Genomic DNA, 23,718 nt, shown 5'->3' with positions numbered 1-23,718 from the left:
AGAAAGACCTGGAGGCCTGGGGACAGCAGCATACAGCCTCATAGCCTGTTCAGATCCAGGCTTGCCTACTGTTAACTAAGGCCAGGACATTCCTGATGGCCCTGGCATTCAATTTATTCCCTGTTCTACAACATTCCTCTCACAGGGTAGCTTGGATGATGTCACAGACAAAATGATCCAATTGTTTAATCAGTATGTTAATGGAAATCTCTGCCTGATTGTCCTTTTTTACCAAATTCCAAACTACAAATCCATCTCTGATTCCGAGAGGCCAGGCGCAGTGGTGTGTGCCAGCAGCCCAGCCAGGCAGAGCCCCTTATGAGAATCTGTCTCAAAACAAAGAAAGGGGGAGCAAAAGACAGCCCAAGAAAGCTACACCTCTCCCCGCTGCTTTGTGGAAACGTTAGAAAGTGCACCTGCCCCTTACCAAGGAGTGGTCCTTGGGAACAGCACACTGCACTGCGGGTCCCCTGAGTCCCTGCTCCTGGCACAGCACTTGAATGAACTCACCTTGCCTACCTGCACTGCACTGCAGGAGCACTGGTGGTTAAATAAGCTTTGGGGGCGATTGGGGGAAGTTCTCCATCAGACAAGGGCTAGTGCAGGAACCACAGCATGAATGAGAAAGCTCACAAAACTCTAAACTGAAACTGAAAACTCCACACAGAGTAACAGAAGAATATTGTTCTAAGATTACATCATTTCTGTGGAAAGGGGTTTCCTAAGACTCATTCAGATGATTTACAAAGGCTTGCTCCATCTAATGCATTACATGGTTTAGCATTTTCGTATTTTTGTAAGTACTGTTAAATATGACTTTTTGATGTCTGTCGCCTTGGCTGTGCCCCCTAGGAGCTGCACAGCTATAGTGGTGAGCAAAGCAGGCAGCCTCTGTTCTCCTGGAGCCAGGCCACGATCAATACACAATGCCCTTGAATATTCAGTTTAATCAAATCTCGAGTCCATCTAAGATGCTGAGAATGAGCAGAGGGTGGCCAGGGAGGCAGAGGTGAGAAAGTGTGGGGTGAGTGTGCGAGTGAGTGCTACGAGTGAGGTAAGAGCACGTGTGAAAACCCAAGGTGGGTGCAAGCTTACACATCAGAGGAAGGAGCAGGGGGAGGGCCGGGCAGTCAGAGCAGAGCAGAGAGGGGAGAAGGAGAGCAGAAGAGAGCAGAGCACTGCACACAGCAAAGGCTAGGAGGCGAGGCAGCACTGGGAACCTTAGTGTCACCATGCTTTAAGCAGGTGACTCTAGTGGACATGGTCAGAATCTGTATAAGAGGATCAAGGGTGAAGCAGGAAGACCAGCTGGGACAACTCTGTATGGGGCCCTGCAAGGGACGACCAGAGAGGCAGTGACAAGGGCACCTAGGAGTGGTGGACTCCAGGTACCGGGGAGGCAGGGCTCACAGGATTCACCCAAATGAAACAGGGCACTGAAGGGCACAGACAACTGCAGACCACCTCTTCCTTGCTCTTCCTGAGGATTCCAAATTTCTTTTGGCCAGATATTATTTTCTACTGGAATTAATAATATCAAAAGTTACTTCCTAGCACCTGACCACCTGAGCCTCCTTAGCAAGGCTGAGACCCAGGGAATGAGAGGGAGCTGGACATGTCACCTGAAATAGGTGGTCAAGGAAGTAGAGACACAGAGGAAGTGCAGAAGCAAGCAAGAAAACAGCCCCCCAAAAGCGCTCCCAGGGAGGCCAGGCAAGGGAAATTCAAATGCTTTCTCCCAGGTTTATCTCAAAGTTGCAGAGCTAAACAGATGTAATACTACTTGGAAATGGGAGATGATACCTACAGCAGAAGGTAATTTGATAGGAATTTTGGATAAGGGCTGAGAAGATAAAAAAATCTTTTCTACATATAAAATATCCTGGACTCATTAACATAAAGCATTCCTTAAGCAGTGAGATTTATTGACAGAAAAAATGTTCATGAACCAACAATTGCAGCATTTATGAAGACAGATAGCGAGTAGGTTAACTGCAGATTTATAATATCTTCTTAATGATCAACTAGGGTATATTTCTTGTATATCAAGAAATGAGTTAATATTTAACTAAGTTGAGCCTAAATACAAACACAATGCAAAATACAAATTAGGTCGTCTTGCATTTTTTGATACATGTTGATTTAATGCTACTCATGAAAATACTAGTAATTTTTTTATATAAAAACCTAATTCACATGAAATTTACTGTTTAGTAAGTCATAGAATGTACTAAACAGTAAATTTTTTTAAGAGAGGAAAAAGATGAAAAACTGTTTGGAAAAATTGTGAAGAAGTAAATGGAGTTACAGAACCTTCCATGCCTAACCAACAAATAAAAGCAATTTGTAACTTCAAGATGTGCAGAGGGTATTAAATCCACCCAAAGTAACATAAAAAGCCAGGTCAAAAAATGGGGATCTCAATGCCAGGAGGAATATGAACCCAGAAAAACACCAAATACTGCTTCATTAACCGCCTACTAGATTCATGATTCAAATTGAATTTCAAATTTAAATTATAAAGATTAAATATTTATCATCATTCCAATATGACTTACCTAAATAAACTATATCTGTAAAAGTTATAGAGAATATAAAAATAAAATTGGGGGGTTACTGGAGATTGAGTCCAGGGGTACCTGACCATTGAGCCATATCCCCAGTCCTATTTTTAATTTTATTTAGAGACAGGGTCTCAGTGAGTTGCTCAGCTACTTGCTTTTGCTGAGGCCGGCTTTGAACTTGCGATCCTCCTTCCTCAGCCTCCCAAACTGCTGGGATTATAGGCTTGTGCCAATATTCCCGGCAAGAACAAAAAATTTTAAAGAAAAAATCGTTTGATTGTTGAAGACACAAAATTAGCCAAGGTTAGATGGTTATGGCCTAAAGTCGTTTCAATCTGGGGGTGGGAGGTAGGAAACCAACTCATAGTTTAATGGTCTACCTTTCATTGCTACTATGTATTTTTAATAGTCAGTTTCATCAAATCTTGAGTTTATCAAAATGAGCACCGAACAAAAATAACCATGATCACTTCTCATTATGAAAAAGGCTTCTAACACTGGCGGAGTCACGGACAAACACAGCTGTGAGCCCATTGCTACTCTTGGACTTTCTTCTACTCACCTGAAGAGGTCTCCAAACTTGCTTCTGAGGTGGCTACAGGACACATAGAGGTCGTAGAGGTAGGCTAAGATGCATCTTTCGGGGGAAGAGCACTCTGAGGGGTTCACGACGTGCTTCACCACACCGCACAACCTGAGGGCAAGACACAGGCAGATGAGGCCCACACAGTAATGCACCCTCACCCAAGGCTTCGAGAACAAGGTGCCCACATACGACTCGATGACCAGCACAGCAAACTGAATCTCTGAACGCCAGCGTTCTGAGGAGGTACAGAAATGCTATACGACTTCAGAAATGTCGTTGACAACAAGAAACAAAAGCAAGGAGAGGTGGTGCGCAAGCTGTACTTGGAGAAGCACTGAGCCCCATGACAGGGAGGCGGTGGAAAGGTGGAAGGGAGGACCTGCTGATTGAACTGAGTCACAGATGGGCCTGAGCCTTTGTAAAGCAGCAGCTCCAGGGAGTAACCCTGGCAGACCTCCATTTCTGGGCTGGATCTGGCATCACTGGGGAATGCAGGTTGGGAGGCAAGCTGGAAAAAAATTGATCTCGGTTTACCTCTTTTCATAGTGACATCCTCTATGACCACTAGGGTCATAAGCACCCCGCCACGCATACAATTCTGTGTGGCCCGCCAGGCAGAGCAAAGGCCTCTGTCTATGCTTCTCCCACGCCCAGGTGCACTCGCCCGGGCACTCACTGGGCCCGATAGTGGGAGTCTGGCTCCTCCACCAGGCCTTCTGCTGTGGGTCTCCCCAGGACACCACACAACAGGAGTCACAGGTGACCGGACTAGTGCTCTGACCCGCCACCCTCACCATAAAAAGGGGCTCCCAGGCACAGAAAGGTGAAGGGCCTGCAGCAGGGCAGGCAGCCAGTGCACAGCAAAAGGGGAGGACAGCCTGGGCCCCCCAGACAAGACCTCTCCATGCTGAGGGGTCAGGGGAATCAGAAGCATCTGCAGGGCCCAAGCCACAATGGACAGCAGGAGCACAGGTGCCAAGGGGGACCCCGGGACTACCTGAAGAAATGCCCAGAGCATCCCAAACCCGGGCAAGGAACAGTGATAGATGGGCTAGCCAGCAGAGAATGAAGCTGACCATTAGAGGAAAACCTCACACAATCATTTTTAAAAAGTAGTGACTAGAACTGTGGTTGACTACATAAACAAAAGAGATCCTGATACATCCTAAAGCCAAGAATTCTACTGTGTCTAAAGGAAACAAACACGTGAGAAATGGTCAGCTAGCCAGGGTGTAGCAGCGTTTCCTCAACTTCTCGGACTTGCTGGAGGTGAGGAAGGCTTCACACTGTGATTCTGGATGACCACTCGCATAAGTACAAGAAAAAATAATGTCATCATTTGAGGAAAAATATTTGACCTTACTACGTATAATCAAGTAAAAAGAAAAGGAAACGTCAAACATGATTTTATAAATATTCAATAGTATGTAAATTTAAAATGTAAAAATCAATGATACTAAAATTCTTTTCAAGTTAAAACATAAAATACAATCAAGCAAAAACACTTGTCATGTGGGCTGGGATGTAGCTTAGCAGGATAACGCTTGGCCAGTATGCACCAGGCCCCTGGCTCAGTTCCCAGCACTGCAAACAAACCAAACCTGTACTTGTCACAACTCAACAAAATGATTTCATGAACAACTAGAGGATTTCCATGCATAATCTTAAAAGTATGATATAGCTTGAATAATAGGAATAAACTCCCAACCAGAAAGACCTGTTAAAAGCCGTGAGAGTCATTGTCTATGTTATATTGGACAACATACACTGCTACACTACCTACCAAACCCTTCATTTAAAATGCCCGAGTCCCAGTTTCTTGACCTATAAAATGATACTAAAATTCAAACCTTACAGCATAGGAAGTAGAGGGTTGCTAAATCATTACGTACTTCCTTAATTCTAAGATAGATATGCTCTTGCATAGTAAAGTTTCTGAGATATTTCAGACTTCACTTCCTAATCTAAGTGTACAGTTAACATATACAAAAGGTAGCATTTGATGTGCCTCAGAGAGCTGCTGCTCCACCTAGGCCACCTGAGGAACAATATAGTCAATCACATGTGCTAGATCACAGCAAACAGTCACTGCTGCACCAAAGAATTCCATGGTTCCTTTGAGCTCAGGAGGAAAAAAAAAAAAAAAAGAGGAAGAAAAATGGGCTGCTGTGTTTGTGTAAAAATCCCAGTGGGGGAAAGGGGAGGGGACACAGCAGGGCTGGCTCTACCTTACCTTGGGCCCCCGAGCCTCTGTCTCTGATGGGCAGAGCAGGTTTATCTCCTCAGATCAACTCCACTGGCAGCAGCAGAGCAAACTCTACAACAGCCACAAACCAAAAGCACACAACACACCAAGAACAAACAAAGACACTGGTTCTAAGTTAGCTCTTGTCAAAAGATGCTGTGAATCACAAAGATGAAACTGAAGCACCACTTCGCTGACAATGAATGCAAAGCTGTATTTGGTGTTGGATTCTCCCAAAAAACCAAAATTACAGGAAAAGAGAAGTGACAAGCATTTATTCTTCTTAATAAGCCAGGATGCAGGGCAGCATGAAGGATGGAGGCCATCAATGACCAGCCTCCTGTTCTTAGAAACCAGGGCGTGACCAGGAAGGCAGCAAGGAGGAGGGAGAGGAGGAAGGCCTCGGGCTTAACCAGAAGAGTGATTCCGTCTCCTCCTCTATTAGAGCCTTTGTGGCAGGAGTATTCTTTTTAACTGTTTTAATTGAAATAAAAACAGTACCAGACACTTTCGGTTTCGAAAAACGATGGGCATTTTATATACCAACCCTTCAAACACCTGGGCTGTCTGCTCCGGATTCAGGATCAGACAACTATGATAGCGCCTGAGAACGGCCACGATGCACACGCAGAGCCCCGTGGTGTAGCTGCCTGCCAGGCTGGAGGACTTGAGGAGCAGCTCGGCTTCCACGACACTCAGCTCATTCAGCAACTGTAAGAACAGAGAAGGAATGAAAAACGCAGGTGCCACAGCACAAAGGAGAACCAGTCCCACCAATCATGAGTACTCCATGCTGTCTTGTGCACCATGGCCGTGGAGAACACGGACTCCTGAATCAGACACCTTTTTATTTTTAAGCCTGTTTATACAAGAACTTTGTGTTCTTCTGTCTGGACACGAGGGTGTGTAAAATGAGGAAGCACCCAGTGACAGGCAGCCCCGAGTTCTGGAATAGATCAGTGAAGCTGATAGATACTACAGAATAAGGAAACCAAGGTTAAAATCCATTCACTGATAACACTAGGAAATAAAGAAACAAAGGAACTCCGATGTGCATGAGAACTATAGTGGAACAAGTCAAATCAAATTTTAAGGACCTTTTTTTTTCTTTCAGTGTTAAAATTTACTCTATTATAGACAGAAAATACTCTTTCATTACAAAAACAACAAAACAACAAAAGACAATCCCAGAAAGCCTCAGAATTCTGGCATTATTAAATGACATGCACTGAATACCAGGTATAATTATGTAACTGAAAACAATTTACAGAGCTGTGATTAAAAATACCAGGCTGATGACCGTTAACTCAGAATGTCTCAATTATTCAAAAATGTATTGGGTCCTCAAAACTGTGTTAATGAACAGCAATTGGTTCCATTCAAATAGCCTGAGGTGCCCAACAGAGGCCAAGAGGAGTAGGATGGGGGAGGGATGGGGAGAACTGATCAATGGGCACTGAGCTACAGTCAGAAGCAAGACGTTCTGGTGCTACAGGTAACCATGACATACTGCACATTTCAAAGAGCTGGAAGAAGGGATTTTGACAATTTTCACTGTAAAGAAATGATAAATATTCCATGAGGCAAGTTATGTTTAACCTGGTATGAATATTGTACAATGTGTGCATGCATAAAAATATTACACAGAACCCCCATTTATGTGTATATTTTACATAAAACTATATAGGTACAGTTTTTATGGTTTTGAGTGTCGATTTTAAAATAAATTTAGGCTAGGCATGGTGGCATAGATCTGTCATCTTAGCCCCCAGGAGGCTGAAGCAGAAGGATCAATGAAGACCAGCAGGAGTTTAAGCCCAGCCTGGACATCACCATGAGACCCTGTCTCAATTATTTTTAAATTTTAAAATAATACATTTTAAAACATAAATTCCGCAATGCCTGGTAGGTTGGCTCTCCCAAAGTTAAGGAAACTCGGTCTCTCTGACACCTGTATAGCGAAGTCAATGAGTCCATTGATGTTCAGTGCGGGCTCCATGAGATCGAAGATGAGCTGTATGTGGTGGGCCAGCGGGAGGTGGTAGGACGTCCCTGAAGCAAAGCTGGTGATCTGCTCCAGCACGTTGTTAGAGATCTGAGCAGACAGAGTGAGGCCGTCACACACCGATTCCCAAACCATCTTTTACATAAATTATTTTACTTCTCTAACACACTGGAATTTATGCCATTCTACTAGATGAAAATTAAAACATATTTTCACAGAAACCAAAACCATGTACAGATCAAACAGCTTTTTTTATTTTTTATTTTTATTTTTTTAGTTATAGATGGATACAATATCTTTCTTTATTTTTATGTGGGGCTGAAGATCAAACCCAGAGCCTCACATGTGTGAGGTAGGCGCTCTACCACTGAGCCACACAACCGGCCCTTCAAACAGCTTTTCAATGTGTCTAAATAACCATCAAAGAATTTTGTAAATCAAAATAGATTTGGTTTCTTCTCAATGTCATGGTATTTCATTTCAATCATTGACACGTGTGCTACGGGACCAGTGACTCATAACATCAGTCTTCATTAGGGATTATTTTATATATTACTAATTATTATCATAAGGTAAAAGTGATTACATAATAAAAACAAGCTCTTGGGCTGGGGCGGTTGCTCAGTGGTGGAGCAATTGCCTAGCATGGGTGAGGAACTGACTCTCAGCGCCACATAAAAATAAATAAATAAAGGTATTGTGTCCATTTACAACTTAAAAATTAAAAAAAAAATGTAGAATCTGAGATGTTCCCACAAATTTATATGTATAAAATTAATGAAGGCTGGGGCTGGGGCTCAGCGGTAGAGCACTCCCCTAGCTTGTGCGAGGTGCTGAGTTCAATCCTCAGCACCACAAAAAATAAATAAATAAAAATAAAGGTATTGTGTCCAACTATAACAACAACAAAAAAAAAAATTAAAAAAAAAAGCACCCTTTGCCAGGCTCAGTGACATATTCATGTGAAAAAATTCATGAAGGTTGAAAACACATATTGCACAAAAGGGATTTTTCAGGAAACGATGACATGTGCAATACATAAGAAGATAGCTTTAAACGGCTACCTGAGATGTCACTTGATGCTGATCGAAATATGACAGAAGTTGGAGTTTTGTGAACACTGTCTCCAGGGTTGGAAATGTTTCTTGTTTGTTCTTTCTGGCTTTTTGCCCTTCATCTCCAACTAAATGAACATAAAATACATAGGTTATTTTCCATTTATTCAAACTCCTGACTTTTTTTTTTTTTTTTAGTTTTCATTATCTAATATCATTGATCCCAGGCTGAAGAGTTCACCATCAGTAGTTAGGTATACAAATTGCTTTAAAAATGAAGTTCATGTATTAATTCAGTCCTTCCCTGAGGCAAAACCAATACATAAAAACAACAGACTTGAGGACATAGAACCAGCTAAGAAATCCAAAACACACCTGTTTCTGCAGATAGGCTCCATATACCTAAATATAACAAACTGCTTAAAACCTCATGTAAAAGAATGCAAAATACTCTTGGAAATTTACATCCACTTTTTTAAAAAATAAAAATAAATAAATAAAATAAAGGTTTTGTGTCCAAGGCACAGAGAACAATGGTTTTCCAAGTTCAGGGGCTAGAAGTGCCTACACTTCAGGGACGTTACAAAGATAGCACAGTGGTTCTTAATATTTATTTCAATGATATTTGTGTGACTAACAATATAGTCATAATTATATATTTCCCCTATCTATTTTAAGTTAACTTGCTTTCATAACATATATTATTGATCTTTTATTGCTTAATTTTCATTTGAAAAATGTTTGAGTGCTGATATTATTGGCCTTTTAAACTAATAGTAGTAAACTTCATTAATGTTTTCATGCAAATGCAGAAGGAAGTCTGAGCAAGTTCAAATGAAAATGCTACTTAAACTAGATTGGAAATTCCTCTGGGTAAGACCTGGCTGATCTAACAACACTATTAATGGCTTGGAACCATAAAACCTTCCTTTTTTTTTTTTTTTTCTTTGCAAGGTGGGGGTGGGGAGTGGGGAGGTTGAGGGCAGAACCCAGGGGTGCTGTACCACTGAGCTACATCTCCAGCCTTTTTTTTTTTTTTCTTTTCTTTTTTTTTTTTTTTGAGACAGGGTCTCATCAAGTTGCCAAGGTGGGCCTCCAACTTGCAATGATGCTGCCTCAGCTTCTGGGAATTGGGAGTTGCTGGGATTACAGGCATGCACCACCACACCCAGTATCAAAATCTTATTTTATGTTCCCCGAACTGAAATAAATGCTAACACAAGCTCTTTTCTCCCTACCAGTCTTCATTTTTCCAGGAAAAAAGAGGAAGGGTAAATTTCCATTACTCTGAGTATAACTGGCCAGCCTCTGGTGCTCACAAGTGATGACTTCACATGCAGGCTGTTAACCAGAGGAGGCTTACTGCATCCCCGACTGACATCTTTCTGGTTGAGGAGTTTTATCTAAAATGAAGGAAAGACAGGAGGATGGAGGAGGCTGCTTGCGGTGGGTTTCCGTTACTGACATCTCAGAAGGCACAGAGAATAATGGTTTTCCAAGTTCAGGGGCTAGAAGTGCCTACACTTCAGGGACTGCTACAAAGATAGCACAGACAACAGTCTGGCTCTAAAAAACGTGAAGGAAGGAAGCCGAGTCCACATGAATGGCCAACCCACTTCCTTCCCTTCCACCTCCTTCAGCCTTCCAAACCCAGACCCTACGCAGGACCTGGGTACCCTCTGCAAGTCATTGAGACTGAGTTGCAGGACAGTCACCTAAAGGAGACAGTGACCCCATCCCCTTTCCAAGCACACCAATAGAAGTCTCAAATATTGTTTGCTAGCTAGTTTCAGGGCTTCTCAATTCAGTCTTCTCTTGAAACTCATTTCCTCTTTTCTCTAAGAGAGAAAACAACCCAACAACATAAATAGTTTTCTTAGAGCACTTTCCTCTGCAAGCTCTAGAACAGCAAGAGTCTCATTTCCACAGCTCGTGGCTATTCCCACCAAGTGCGTGTGCACTGAGAGGCCCTTCCCCAGCTGTGAAAGGGGTGAGGGAAGGTGAGCCAAGCAGACCAAGGAGACAAGAAGCCCTCTGCCATTCCTGCACACACCCCTTACTGGAAGAAAGAGAGGCTGTTTGGATTAGTTATGCTTTATTCTCTCTAGGAAAGATCTAGCAAAATAAGCTCTAGTAATTTTGCCTGTTAAAAAATTAAGACTGAATGCCCTGTGCAGAGGTCCACAGCAGAGTGACCAGGGGCTAAGAGGTGGCTTACGCCACAGGCAGGAAGAAGGCTATTTGAAAATGTAGACATTCTTTCTTCATATTCCTGAAGGATTTGGGAAAAATCCTGTGTCACCATTAGTGGAAGGGATGTGTGTGTGTGTGTGTGTGTGTGTAATGATATCATATTTTAAATCATATGACTGCATAATGAAATAAAACTTGAAAGAGCAATTAAGCAGATCTGAAAAGGATAATTACAAAGGTCCAATTGTGTAAGGTGAGGACATCACATAAAGACATGGCTTCACTATAAAAACTACAAAAAAACACAGAGAAAGAATTGCAAATGACAAAGCCATTACCTGCAAAGGCCTAATTTTCCCTTCTACCTGAGATTATCTGGTGACATTGTGGCTTCCATACCCACTGAGTTCCTCTTCCGAGTCACTAAGAACAGACCAGCAATTACACTGTGATGGTTGTGACTGTCCTGTGCGCGTCAGTGCCCACAGCAAAGCAAACTGTGGGCCGGGGCAATGGCAGAAAAGACACTGGGAGGGGGAGCTCCTCTAGACCCGGGTCTCCCCACTCTGCCTCAGGAATTCCTTCACTACTACCTGGAAACTCTGGTCCAGATTAGAAAGGTACAGAATAAAAATCACCTGCATCTACCTTTATACTATGGCCTGTGAATCCAAAGACTGCTACTAATGGTCTCCAGCTCTAAATACTTAAATGTGTTTATTCATATTTCAATGTGACAGTCATCAGTGAGAGGAAACACACTGGAGACAGTGACACAGAGCATTCTGATAAACGCTGCAAGGAGGGGGGACAGCAGGCCCCGCGGGAGTTGTGCGTGGAGGCCTTACCGCCTGTCTCTGTGGTGCTCTTCTTGTTCAGGATTTTCAGGATGTCTTTGGTGATCTTCTTCAACTGGTGCCGGGCCTCCTCGCGCTCCTTGCCCACTCCGTAGAGGAGGATTGTGCGCTGGTTACATTCATGACTCGAGGACTCATCCTGAAAAGCAGGGGATGTGGTCGTTCTGAAACCGTGCACAGGGCGGAGCTGCCCAGCTCAGTCTTGAATCCCAGAGCAGCACCTGCAGCCGTCCCTACCCTGTGGGCCACCTCCACCTCCACCAGCCATGGTGTTCCAGTCTGGAACTTGCTAAACCGTAAGAAAAAGGTGTCGACCGACCTGCAGTCTTCATAGGAGCAACTGATGTGGGCAAACAACACAGAGTAAGTTCTGACTACTGAAAAACTTTTCATTATTTAAGGCTAAACATGGCATTAATCTCATATCATGTAACATAACATCCCGTTGAACTTTTTCATAAAGGAAAATGGTATTTCTTACTAAGCTTGGTTTTAGGTATGCAGTGATGGTTTATGTTTCATATTTAGAGAAAAGTCCTACTAGGATCTTCAATACTGTAGGAAAATATTTCATTTACTTCTAACATGACAGTATGAGACATTTGTATTTATTTTCAAGTGACAAGACAGTTAGGAGCGGGGGTCTTGTTGGTGTGGTGGCTGATCCTAAGCCGCACCTGTTCTGCTGCCCCCTCACTTGCCTAGTGACCATGCCCCACCCCAACAGAGAATCCAGCTCTTCTTCCCCCAAGGGAAATCATCTGGTCTTGGCCTTACAGAAGCGTGGACAGACACACCACAGGGTGCCCAGCTCAGCCTGGGGAATATCCACCTGGCTGTGGGCGTTTTCTTGGCTCCCCAGCCCCGGCCCTGGCCTTCCCTGGCCCTGGCCTTCCACCCCCTCTGCAGTCCCGCCCTTCACATGCCTCCTTTGCCATCGCCTGGCACATCTCTGCCCAGGCCAGACGTTTTCCCTGCTGCCCAGCATTGTATTCTGAGGAGCTTGGGGGAGGAACACTTCTCCTGGGGACACAAGGCATTGTGTCGCCATTAGTAATGGCCGCAGCCAAGAGTGGCAGACTCCAGTGCCTGGGGCCCCCCAGCCGCAGGCCACTTACAGGGACTTGGCACCAACAGCACTTTGCCTCTGCAGATGTGAACGAAGCCTGTGTGCCCTGCAGCTGTCATGTGGCTCTTTGCCTCCTCCATTCTGTCCCTCATTCCTCGTGCAATGCCTGCCTCAGGGCCATGCCTCTTTTCTGTCATACTCTGCTAGAAGCCATATACTTCTCCACCTTGCTCATCTATCAGGGAACTTGGGCTCAAATCTGAAAATTAAAACCTCGGGCAGGGCCCGTCCTGTGCCCTGGCAACTGCTTCCAGCTAAGGCTGTACAGAAGACCCCAACATAAATGTCTATGTGTGGGGTGATGGGAAGACTGACCAAAGTCAACTCTACATGGCAGGCACCTCGGTCAAGTCAACATGCTAGGGACCCTGCCACAGAGCCAGAAGTCCACACGGGGATGGTGAGGAGGAGGGCGGTCTAGAACAGTCTCTCTGCTCATCATGACAGCACAGGACACCGGGCCGCATGCTGCACCAACAGCAGCCCAGCACCCCCGTGAGCGTGCCATGGTCGCACCACTTGACGGCTCTGTGACCTGGTTAAAGAACCTTGCCCACTCTCAGTTCCTTCTCCTGAGAAACAGGGTACCACTGCCTTGCTTGTTGGTGTTCTGCGAGTGTCACGGAGATATAGGGTGTGATGTGAGATGGGGGGAGCCTCCTATACACGGCTCCCAGCAGGTGGTTCCCAGTCTGGGTTCCCCCCTCTCTGCAGCACCCACATCCACCCTGCTGCATGGTTCAACATTCCCCAGAGACCCTGGCATGGCTCCTTCCTTTGCTCTTCCTGCCTAAAACACTACCAACAGCCTCCATCCATCACCCCTGCTGAAAGGCTGTGCACAAGTGCAGTGTCAGGTCCTCCACTCTGTCACCCAGTCACCAAGAGCCTCAGCACAGAAGGACAGGGAGGAGGGAGGAGAATCAGAGCACAATGTCACTTGTTCATTTCTAGGTGTCTGTTCATTTCTAGGTGTCTCCCCAGTTAGAACACAGCTTTGTAAAAGACATGTCTTGCTTGTTTTACTCATTTTTAGGTTCTCCTTAATAAGCACCAAGGTGGCTTTAATACCTGCTGAGTACATCACATAAAAAACTACGTAGGCTAATGAATACATAGCTAAAGGGACTGAGTAAGAATGAAGGTAAGAACAAAAAACAGCTTTATAGGAAACTTCACTTGATAATTAAGTGCAGACAAAACTGTGAGCAAGAAGTGAGAGAAAAATAGAAAGTGTGAGCAAGAATGTTTGCAGGGAGCTGGGCTCACCTGCACCTGCAGCAGCTCGGGAGGCTGAGGCAGGCCAACGAGGTAGAGGTCAGCTGGGCAACTTATTAAAGAGTGTGTCTCATTTAAAAAAAAAAAAAATTGGGGAGGGTCCTGGGAATGTAAATGGTAAGGCAGCCCTAGGTTCAATCCCCAGTACAAAAAAAAAAAAAAAACGCAGCATAGAGAACAAAGCCAGCTGTGGGGACAAAGACCAAGAGGAATCCGAAGGACCTTAGGGAAGGGTCAGGTGCCTGGGTCCAAGGAGTGAATGTGCGTCTCACTGGATTTTAAGAGGGAACCACTTGAAAAATTGATCAAGGAAATTGAAAGAGAGAAAGAGAGACATCCTAAGGGCTGGGAGGACGTTATCTGTGCCAGGAAGTGAGGGTGATTGCAAGTGGACCACAGATGTGTTTGCGTTGGTGCCAACTCAGGGAGAGTCGAGCCCAAGCCAGTGTGGCAGGTCCAGCAAAGTGCAGGACGCCCACATTCCCTTCAGGAGGGGTACAGAGCCAAGAGGGCAGGACATGCAGAAGCCACCGTGGACGCATACAAGGCCTCGGAACTACATAGTACAGTCACAGGCAGGCTCTCGGGAGCCATGGAGAAGACACAGGAAACAGGACCATTGACAGTGCTGGACCAAGCTGTGGAAAGGAGATTCTGGGGACCATCTGGGGACCTCAAACAGAAGCTGCTCCAGAGCCACAGCAGAAGGAAGCTGGAACAAGGGGTGAAGACCGCAGCGATGAGGGAGGTCGGAGAGGTGACCTGCACTGAGGAGGACGGCGTGGGCAGCAGCACCAAGACAAGGTCCACTTGGCCACCAGCAGCAGACGCTGGTCCCTCAGCTATCATTAAAATCTAGGCATCAAGATTGAAGAGCAGACAACTGATGAGGAGATAGGGGTTAATGGGCTGGGGTCTGCATGAATGTGGAAAGATAGAGGGACCACATTCAGGGAAAGAGTGACTGTCATCAGCGTACCAGCTTTCAGAGAGAGCCCTCTTGCATATCGCCAAGCTGCTGCTTTTGAACAGGTTACAAGATGTGTGTATGTCAAATGTTGCACAAGTAGAAGACACGAGACTCTTGACATGGCAATTTATATCAAATGAGAAGAAAGCCAACCTACAAAAGGAACCAAACGTTCCCCCAAGGCACCGGTGGGTTCCAAGCTTGCAGGGTTGCAGGTAACATGTAGGATCTGAGATCACCTCCAAGATTTGCTCTATGGCTTATCCCCAAGGGATACAGTGAGTAGACAGGAAGGAACCACTGGAGAGGCTTCAGAAGTCAGGTCCACTCAGGCTGGCCCGCCCACTGCAGGTCAAGTCCTGGTGTCTCGGCCCCAGACCAGTTGCTCTCTCTCCCCGCAGCTGCCACCTGCACCCAAGAGACTAAGGTGAGCAAGGAACTAGGGGGGTGCACACCCGAAACCTGGGAAGCTGAGTGCCCCACAGGAACAAAATGAGTATCTTCAGCCTAACACCCTTGGAAGGAAGGAGGAGGGCTATGGTTGAGGTCTTCTGGGAGCCACTCGAACCTCTTTAAAATAATTGATTACAGATGTGACTGAAATGTGTGTGTGTTCACAAAGATGATGGTGAGTCTATGGCAGCTGCTTGTTTAATAATCACAGAATTTAGAAATTACTAAAGTACTAAAGAAAAATAAAAACAATCCCATTTTGAATGTGCTTCCTTTTATGCCAACCACTTGTGAAGTAGATGCAACTGCCCTGATAAAACGCTGCATTTAGCACTTCCCCAAAGTCCTCTCCTTGTTACGTGTCAACATTCAAATGGAAACCTGCGCACACCCTGGGAGAGCTGCACGGCACCCTGCCACCTCATTTCTACAAAAAGAAGTCAACACAGCTTTAAGAACAATAGCTTGGGCTGCAGCTGTGGCTCAGTGGTCCAGTACCCGCCTCACAGGTGTGAGACCCTGGGTTCTATCCTCGGCACCACCTAAAAATAAACATATAAATAGACAAAGATATTGTGTCCATCTACGACTAAAAAAATTTTTAAAGAAAGAACAATAGCTTTCTTAAAAATGTTTAGTTTATTAAAACAAAGAGCACTTACAAGATGCCTTTGAACATTACTTCTTTCAGCCCAATCTTTAATGTCTCTCAAACTAGTGTCTCTGGAAGAAAATAATCTCAAATGAACGTTGTGCCAGTAGCAAGCCCTCGCAGCTGGCAGGAAAAGGGTGTATGGGTGAGGAGGCTGCGCCAAGGCACAGGAAGGCTGCAGCTGCTTCCCATCAGGACACCTCTGAGGGGGCGACCTTGCTGTGGATCCAGGGAGCAGGAGACAGGTCTGACTTGGTTACATGGGTCTTGTCCTACGTCAGCTGAGAGCCCATGGTAACTAGTCCTCTGCTGCCAAGCAAAAACCAAAGGAAGGAGCATTCTCCCAGGCCGAGTACCCGTGCCCAAGGGTCTTTTGTGAATCTAACTCACACTCATATTCCAGGGGAGAAAGCTAAGCCAGCTGTTGCAGTGACACCTTGCTTTAAAACATGTCCTGTGCCAGGTGCTGTGGCGCTTGCCTATAATCCCAGTGGTTTAGGAGACTGAGGCAGGAGGATCTCAAGTTCAAAGCCAGCCTCAGCAATAGCAAGGTGCTAAGAAGCTCAGTGAGAACTTGTCTCTAAATAAAATACAAAAAGGGCTGGGGATGTGGCTGGCTCAGAGGTCCAGTGCCTGAGTTCAATCCCCAGTACCAAAAAAATAAATAAAAATAAAAATAAACTGTCTTGAGAGATGCTCATTAACATCATGAAGACCACAGTTAGAGTCATAGTCTGCTGGAACTAAATGAGCCCAAGAGCTGATGGAAGTCTTATTATAGCTCCACAGTTGGTTCCACAAGGACCACAGAATCTTGCCCTTCCAAGGAAGGGCCCCTGGGTTCACAGCAATCCTAGTTGAACCAAATACTTTTAGATGAGCAGAAAGTGACAACTGTCTTCAATGGATGTGGTAAAATAAATAAACCAATTAAACCACTTGAAAATAAAAGTTGTTAATTTTTCTAAACCATCTGAATCAGAGAAAACAACCAAACTTAGCCCTGTTCCCAGTGGCACATGACAAACCGTGGATGGTGCTGAGGTTTATCATAGAGGCTGACGTGGCCACCTGGCTCTGCTGTATGGTATCAGGCTTTTCCAACCTGAGACACTTTCACTTAAAGACTGGACTCACTTTCAGGGTCAGGTGGCTTAAACGGGCATCTGAGAGTCTCCAGTGAGAAAATATTGTAAGAGAGACTTCATAGCTCTATGTGTGTGTGTGTGTGTGTGTGTGTGTGTGTGTGTGTGTGTCTCCATGTATGTGCACAGTGATATTTACAAAAAGGTAAAAAAGCAGCAACAAGTCTCACCCTCATTTTCACCCCTATCTTTTCCCCATTGGTTTAAAAGTTTAAAAACTCTCTGCAGTAGGAACACAGGATGCCTTAACTCGAGGTTATCCTTCCCCCAAACTCAAAGCTAGGGAAAAAGAAACTTTAGAATACATTTACATGTGAGATCTCTCCAAGAAGAGCAGGGAGGATGCTCTCTGGAGCAGCCTGGCAATGCGCATAGCTGCTTCCCTAATGTAACTGTAGACTCTGACCATTTATAATGGGAGGAAACTGCTTTGCCTACAAAGGAGCTAATCAAACACAGATTTAAAATAATGACATTATTAACCAGAGGAAAAAACCAGGGTGAGAGGCTGAACGTCCCTAGCCAGCACACATTTGGAGTTAATGTGATTACCTCTCAGCAGGTAATAGATCAACCAGTGTTGGGCACAGTGTGTTTTCAGGGGAGGAAGCAAGCGAGAAAACAAGCCTGCAGCCGTCTGCAGGAAGCAGACTTTGAAAGCTCAATTTCAACATGGAATTATAATTTGCAAGGAAAATAACCCAAAGAACTCCAATTGTTATTAATCAGCAACCCTATGGCAGGTTCCAATAAGAAGCTGTAAGATTTCAAATGGCTTTTAGGAAATGACTTCTCAGCCACCCTTGCCCCCACATTTTCCCAGGAAATAAAAGCAGAAGTTCTAAAAGCAGACAGATGGAAGTTCAGTGTCTGTCCAGCTTTGGGGCAACAGTGTTCAAGGTAACCTCTGATTTGTGAAGTTCTTTCTTCGTCTCTCTCTCTCTCTCTCTCTCTCCCCGCTTTTCTCTCTAGAACGCCTTAGATTTCACTGATGAAAACTCTGCAAATTCTCCATCACAAAGACGATTGACAACTAAACTAAGACGCTAACAGGAAAACATCAGAAGCCAGTCTGAAAACCGTACGGAGGACCATCACCGGAGACGTCTGAGTCCCGCAGTGCCAGCCCCGTAACCAGGTAACGTTCTACCGAGAGGTCCTGAACGACATGTATCCACACTGTGGGGGGGGGTGTGCATTTTGTCCAAGTTTTCCTTAAAATTGAAAATCTAAAGTAATAATATAGGTACAAATTTGGAGGAAAAATTAAAATACAAGCCATATTAATGATACCAGGGACAACAGTTAAGCTCTACACTAAAAAACTCATGCAAAGCATGGAATACAAAATACAAACGGCTTTACTTATTTAATCTTGACTACAGAATGATATGCATATATGGAGGGAGCGGAAAATCTTGGTATCAAGAACACTTTTTAAATAACTTACATTCTATGCCAAAGGAACATTCCCAAAGCAGAATTGCTAACTCTGCCAGGGAGCAAACAAGAGCAAGAAAAGAGCAGGAACATGGAGGGACATTCAGTGAACACCTATCCTTGAAATGCTGGGGTGCTGGTAACATTTAGCTCTTCCTTTTATTGAAATGTTTAGTAGGTGGGGAAGGCATTAAAAATTAAAGCCATACTGGCACAACAGGATTCTTGTTTTATTTTATACAAGGATGGACAGAGAAAAAAAGAACCTGTTAATATCAGACGGAATTTAGTGTAACCTTCATTTGTTAAATATCTTACATGAACGATTTGTTTTTAATTTAGATATTTGTGTTCTCAACATAATCATGTCTGAATACCAGGAATAATATTTTATTAAATTCAGTTCTATTTGTCCGTGATGAAACAGACTGCAAACTTCATCAAGTTTCGCAACTGATGCGAGACAGCACATTCAAGTCAGTGTCAGCCTTCTCTATGGCAGCCTGTTGTGGTGACAACACAAGACCAGACAACCTGGTTTCATTTCATCTTAGCTGCCATCCTACACCCCATCAACCTAGGCAACCAGCCCTGGCTGTTCTGAACAAGCCGACTGATGACCACTATACAGAGACACTGCCTTTTTTATTTTCTATTTTGAAATTTAAACTGAATGATATTCAGGAAATGTATGTAAGACTTTAAATATATTCAGGTTGGAAATGAGATACAGGTGGATGGAAAACATCTGCTACTAAATGATGTGTCTCAGTGAGGCCAAGGTTTTAAGGGGTGGCTGAGCCATGCAGGGGCAGGAATGTACTCTAGCATACAGGAAAATGCTGTCGCTTCTTCTGTTCTGGCCTCAGGTTCAGTATCTTCCTTATCTAACAGGTTTCCCAGAGTGCTCCAATCCCGTGTCTTGCTGCTCTCTAAGGTCCTACGGGCAATTGCCACTCACCTCTCCCTCAAGCCCTTACAGTGCAGGGGCCAGGAAGGAGGCTGTTGGGGGGGCGGGCGGGGGCGGGGGGCCACAAGCAGAAACCCACAGGCAAAGGCAGGACTTGAGGCCTCTGCTGCCTGCTCTACACAAACGCAGGTGGCCAGAAGTACAGAGCGCCTGCAGAGCAGGGTAAGTGCTGCAGGTCACCTGGCCCAGCTGGGGACTCAGTGCTTGCTAAGGAGAAATATTCCAAGACTCTGCTTCCTGTGGTCCTACTAAGAGTCCCAATGAGCACCAGGAAAAAAAAAACTCAAGTTTGGGGGAAGGGTGGGGGGTAACAGCAAAACCAGCTCCCTGGTACTAAAACAAGCCTCCCCTGTCCCCTCTCCAGGTGGCAGAGGAAATGCTGCTCAGCGACAACCTCACCTTGGCCCCGGGCAACGGCAGCATGTGTGCCCGGAACTACAAGATCACCCAGGTGCTCTTCCCACTGCTCTACACCGTCCTCTTCTTTGTGGGACTTGTCACCAACAGCCTGGCGATGAGGATTTTCTTTCAAATTCGCAGTAAATCCAACTTCATTATTTTCCTTAAGAACACGGTCATTTCGGATCTCCTCATGATTCTGACTTTTCCATTCAAAATCCTCAGTGATGCCAAGCTGGGGCCCGGGCCCCTGAGGACCTTTGTCTGCCAGGTCACCTCCGTCGTGTTCTACTTCACGATGTACATCAGCATCTCCTTCCTAGGCCTGATAACCATCGACCGCTACCAGAAGACCACCCAGCCGTTCAAGACATCCAGCCCCCAGAGACTCCTGGGCGCCAAGGTGCTCTCCGTGGTCATCTGGGCCTTCATGTTCTTGCTGTCCTTGCCCAACATGATCCTCACCAACAGGCGGCCGAGGGACAAGAGCGTGAAGAAGTGCTCTTTCCTCAAGTCGGAGTTCGGGCTGGTCTGGCACGAGATCACCAACTACATCTGCCAGGTCATCTTCTGGATCAATTTCCTAATTGTCATCGTGTGCTACACGCTCATTACTAAAGAGCTCTACAGGTCCTACATGAGGACGCGGGGGTCCAGCAAGGCGCCCAGGAAGAAGGTGAACGTCAGGGTGTTCATCGTCATCGCGGTGTTCTTCCTGTGCTTTGTGCCTTTCCACTTCGCACGCATTCCCTACACCCTGAGCCAGACCCGGGAGGTCTTCGACTGCGCGGCACAGAACACCCTGTTCTACCTGAAGGAGAGCACCTTGTGGCTCACCTCCCTGAATGCCTGCCTGGACCCCTTCATCTATTTCTTTCTTTGCAAGTCCTTTAGGAATTCCTTGATAAGTATGCTCAAGTGCCCCAGTTCTGCAATGGCCCCATCCCGCGGGGACAAGAAGAAAGCAGAGGGTGCTGGTGACCCAAGCGAAGAGACTCCAATGTAAGCAAGTTCCCTGGGGGACAGTCTCAGTGTGCTGGGGTCCAGAACTCCTCCAAGGAAAGCACCCAGCCAGCCAGGACCCTGACCAAGTAGTGGCGGAGTCAGTAGTGATGACTCCTGGAAAGACCAGCAGAGACTAAGGGAGCCAGCTTCGCAGGCTCCCAGCAAGCGAGGCTACCTAACCCCACGTAGCTCCCTGCAGGACCAGCAGCGTGTTATTGCCATGCTGCATGCAAAGTAGAAGCCAGGTCTGCAGAGCTCCTGCAAAGTGGGTCACTGGCTGACACCTACTGCTAGCTTCTATATGTCAGTGCTCACAACTGTGTGTTTTATAACCCCCTGGAAAAGAATGACCAATCTGATATAATCCCCTGACCAAAATGACACCTATTAAGGTAGAAGTACATCCAAGACCCCCAATCCAAACCCAGACCTACTGTGAAACCTAGAAAAACTTCAGTGGGTACACAAAGCATATTAACCACTGGCTCTTAACATGAACAAAATCCACAGACTAAACTAATTGAAGTGGTATTTAATGGAACTGAATTGTTTGAAATATTCATTAAGTCAACAGACTTAAGGCATGCCATTCCAATAAAGAATAGACACAGCTAAGAAAATCATTACAGAAAGGATAGTCACTTTTATGATATATTAATACTAAAAAAAGTATTCGTATTTCCTTAATACTAGAGAAGAGAGTTTTACTAATATGCTGATAACTTTGATGAATACAATACCATCATTGACACTTAATCTTTATTAACTGGCTTCTAGAAATACTTGCTACTTGAGTTAATAAAACATTTTCCCTTAGTAAGAAAAATGAACAAAATATGATTACAAAGTCGTACGGTGTAACTACTACATGAAAGTGAGTGAACTGTTTGGAATCATATATTTGTATTTGTGTGTGTAATATAAAACTTTATATTAACCTTATCACTTTGTTGGAATTTCCTTTTTCAAAGTTACTAGATACCATGGCTCCTCCCACCCCCAACACAATAACATCAAACATCTCATCCATTTAAGGAAGAACTGCTGCAAACCTGTTTTATCATGTCTCGGTATACAAAGTGTCTCTGAAGACAACGTGTCACCTCAATAAGTTCACAGGCCATACCTGGGAAGTCTGATTTCACACAAGTCATGCGGGATCCGGTTGGTTGTTTTGTGGTGGTAATGGGGACTCAACCTAGCAGCACTTGATCACTGAGCTCCATCCCCAGTCCTTTCTACTTTAATATGTGACAGGGTCTTGCGGAGTGGCTGAGGGCCATGCAAACCTGCTGAGGCTGGCCTCAAACTTTCAATCCTCCTGCCTCAGTTTCCTGAGTTGCAGAATAACAGATGTGTTCCACTGTGCCTGGCCATACTAGATTTTTGTAAATATATTTTTACTTCTAATTGACACAGTAATGGTACATATTCATGGGGAAAGTTGTGACATTTTACTGACTGTATACAATGAGCACTGATTAGATGAAAGTCAAAGTACATAGCACAAAACAGTTCACATCACTTATCTCAACTACTTATCACCACCAGAGGTGATTTTCAAACAGAAGATGGCCTCGCACCAATATGGAAATTCCAACGTCAGGGGAAAGTAGAACAGCGGAAGTCTGCTGAACTTCCGAGTCATCCAAACCCACCAGACTGCTGCTGGGCTAGATTTCAGTACAGAGCTGAGCCCATTCAGCTCCCTAAGTGGTGTCCACTCTGGAACACCCACACTATCCTTCTGTGGCACTGCTCTCAGCGAGCACTGGATGTCAGCAGAGAGGCACAGAGACGTGGGCCAAAATCACACATGTGCCATCTACTGCTGGGCGCTGAGCAGTGGTCAGTCCTGCCGCGCAAGTTCACTGTTATATCAGATGCCCAGTAGCCATGCTCTGTGAGAGGAGTGCATACAATACCAGGATATATGATACCCAGGGGCTGGAGACTAACTATGATCAGCAAACCTTATTTTGCCTATGTGTCGAAGGACACCCACCCCCGCTCATCCACGTCAGGGGCAGAGAGTGGGTTAAAACTGAGTCCTCATGGTACCATGGAGCATGCTGGGAAAGGATAGGGTGGACAGATGGCCTGGACAATCCTCCTGCTGCACACTTTAACTGAGATGATGCTGTTCTACGGGAGACAAAAAAAACTAGAACTGCTATCGAGACAGTGACATTTCAGTACAGGAGAGCTGTGAAGTATTCGGAAATCTCTATTTTACAGCTATGTACAGACCCCATGAGAACCCTCATCAGACTCAGCACCACACTGTTGGTGATTCTCTCCTCAAAGACAGTAGACACCCTTCGCTCCTGTGTCAGAATGCACCACTCGAGAGGGTCTGTGAGATGGGCAGGCAGGGCCTACTGCATGGGCTTCGAGATGAGCAGGCAGTGCCCACTGTACAAAGAAAATGTCGCTGTCTCTAGGGTTAGAAATTCTGATGAATGCAAGGAACTCCATGTTTCATAATAACTTCCATTTAAAAAAAAAAAAAAAAGCCAACTTTGTGGGCCCAGGTACAGCAGTGAGAGATGCAGCAGAGGGGACAGTGGGAGTCCTGCACATAGCCCCGAGGGTCCCCAGCCGAGGATGCGGTGCCGCGTGGTTTCTCTCAGTGGCTTCCCTACAGGAGACACTGCAGCAGGTGGCAGTGAACCACAGCCTGAGCCCAGGCCACCCACCGTGAGTCCCTCTCACAGCCCAGGACCTCAGAGTGCTGGGTACACTTTCAAAGCCAGTGGGGAAAGAGCTCGG

At 45.3% G+C, this 23,718-nt stretch overlaps 2 protein-coding genes across 3 annotated transcripts in view; one reads left to right on the top strand and one right to left on the bottom strand.

Annotated features, from left to right (window-relative positions):
- The window catches only part of Med12l (mediator complex subunit 12L), a 269,754-nt gene that overhangs the window by 53,309 nt on the left and 192,727 nt on the right, over positions 1-23,718 (bottom strand). For both annotated transcript variants that reach the window (XM_076867434.2, XM_076867435.2), the window contains 5 exons: positions 11,497-11,644; positions 8,465-8,583; positions 7,347-7,490; positions 5,943-6,106; positions 3,127-3,258 (listed from right to left, as the gene is read on the bottom strand). In XM_076867434.2, the coding sequence (XP_076723549.2) occupies positions 3,127-3,258; positions 5,943-6,106; positions 7,347-7,490; positions 8,465-8,583; positions 11,497-11,644 (707 nt within the window). The remainder of the gene's footprint in view (positions 1-3,126; positions 3,259-5,942; positions 6,107-7,346; positions 7,491-8,464; positions 8,584-11,496; positions 11,645-23,718) is intronic.
- On the top strand, positions 18,061-21,829 carry P2ry12 (purinergic receptor P2Y12). Its single transcript, XM_076867437.2, has 2 exons — positions 18,061-18,270; positions 19,907-21,829. Exon 2 carries the CDS (start codon positions 19,919-19,921, stop codon positions 20,945-20,947), a length of 1,029 nt encoding a protein of 342 aa, XP_076723552.1. The 5' UTR covers positions 18,061-18,270; positions 19,907-19,918; the 3' UTR covers positions 20,948-21,829.

Source organism: Callospermophilus lateralis, chromosome 10, assembly GCF_048772815.1.
Source record: "Callospermophilus lateralis isolate mCalLat2 chromosome 10, mCalLat2.hap1, whole genome shotgun sequence".
NCBI classification, from domain to species: domain Eukaryota; kingdom Metazoa; phylum Chordata; class Mammalia; order Rodentia; family Sciuridae; genus Callospermophilus; species Callospermophilus lateralis.
The sequence above is the reverse complement of the archived record's forward strand: the minus strand, read 5'-3'. Positions and strand labels throughout refer to the sequence as shown.

Excerpts from the sequence above, each read along its gene's own strand:
- P2ry12 (XM_076867437.2), top strand. The coding sequence starts at position 19,919 with ATGCTGCTCAGCGACAACCTCACCTTGGCCCCGGGCAACGGCAGCATG.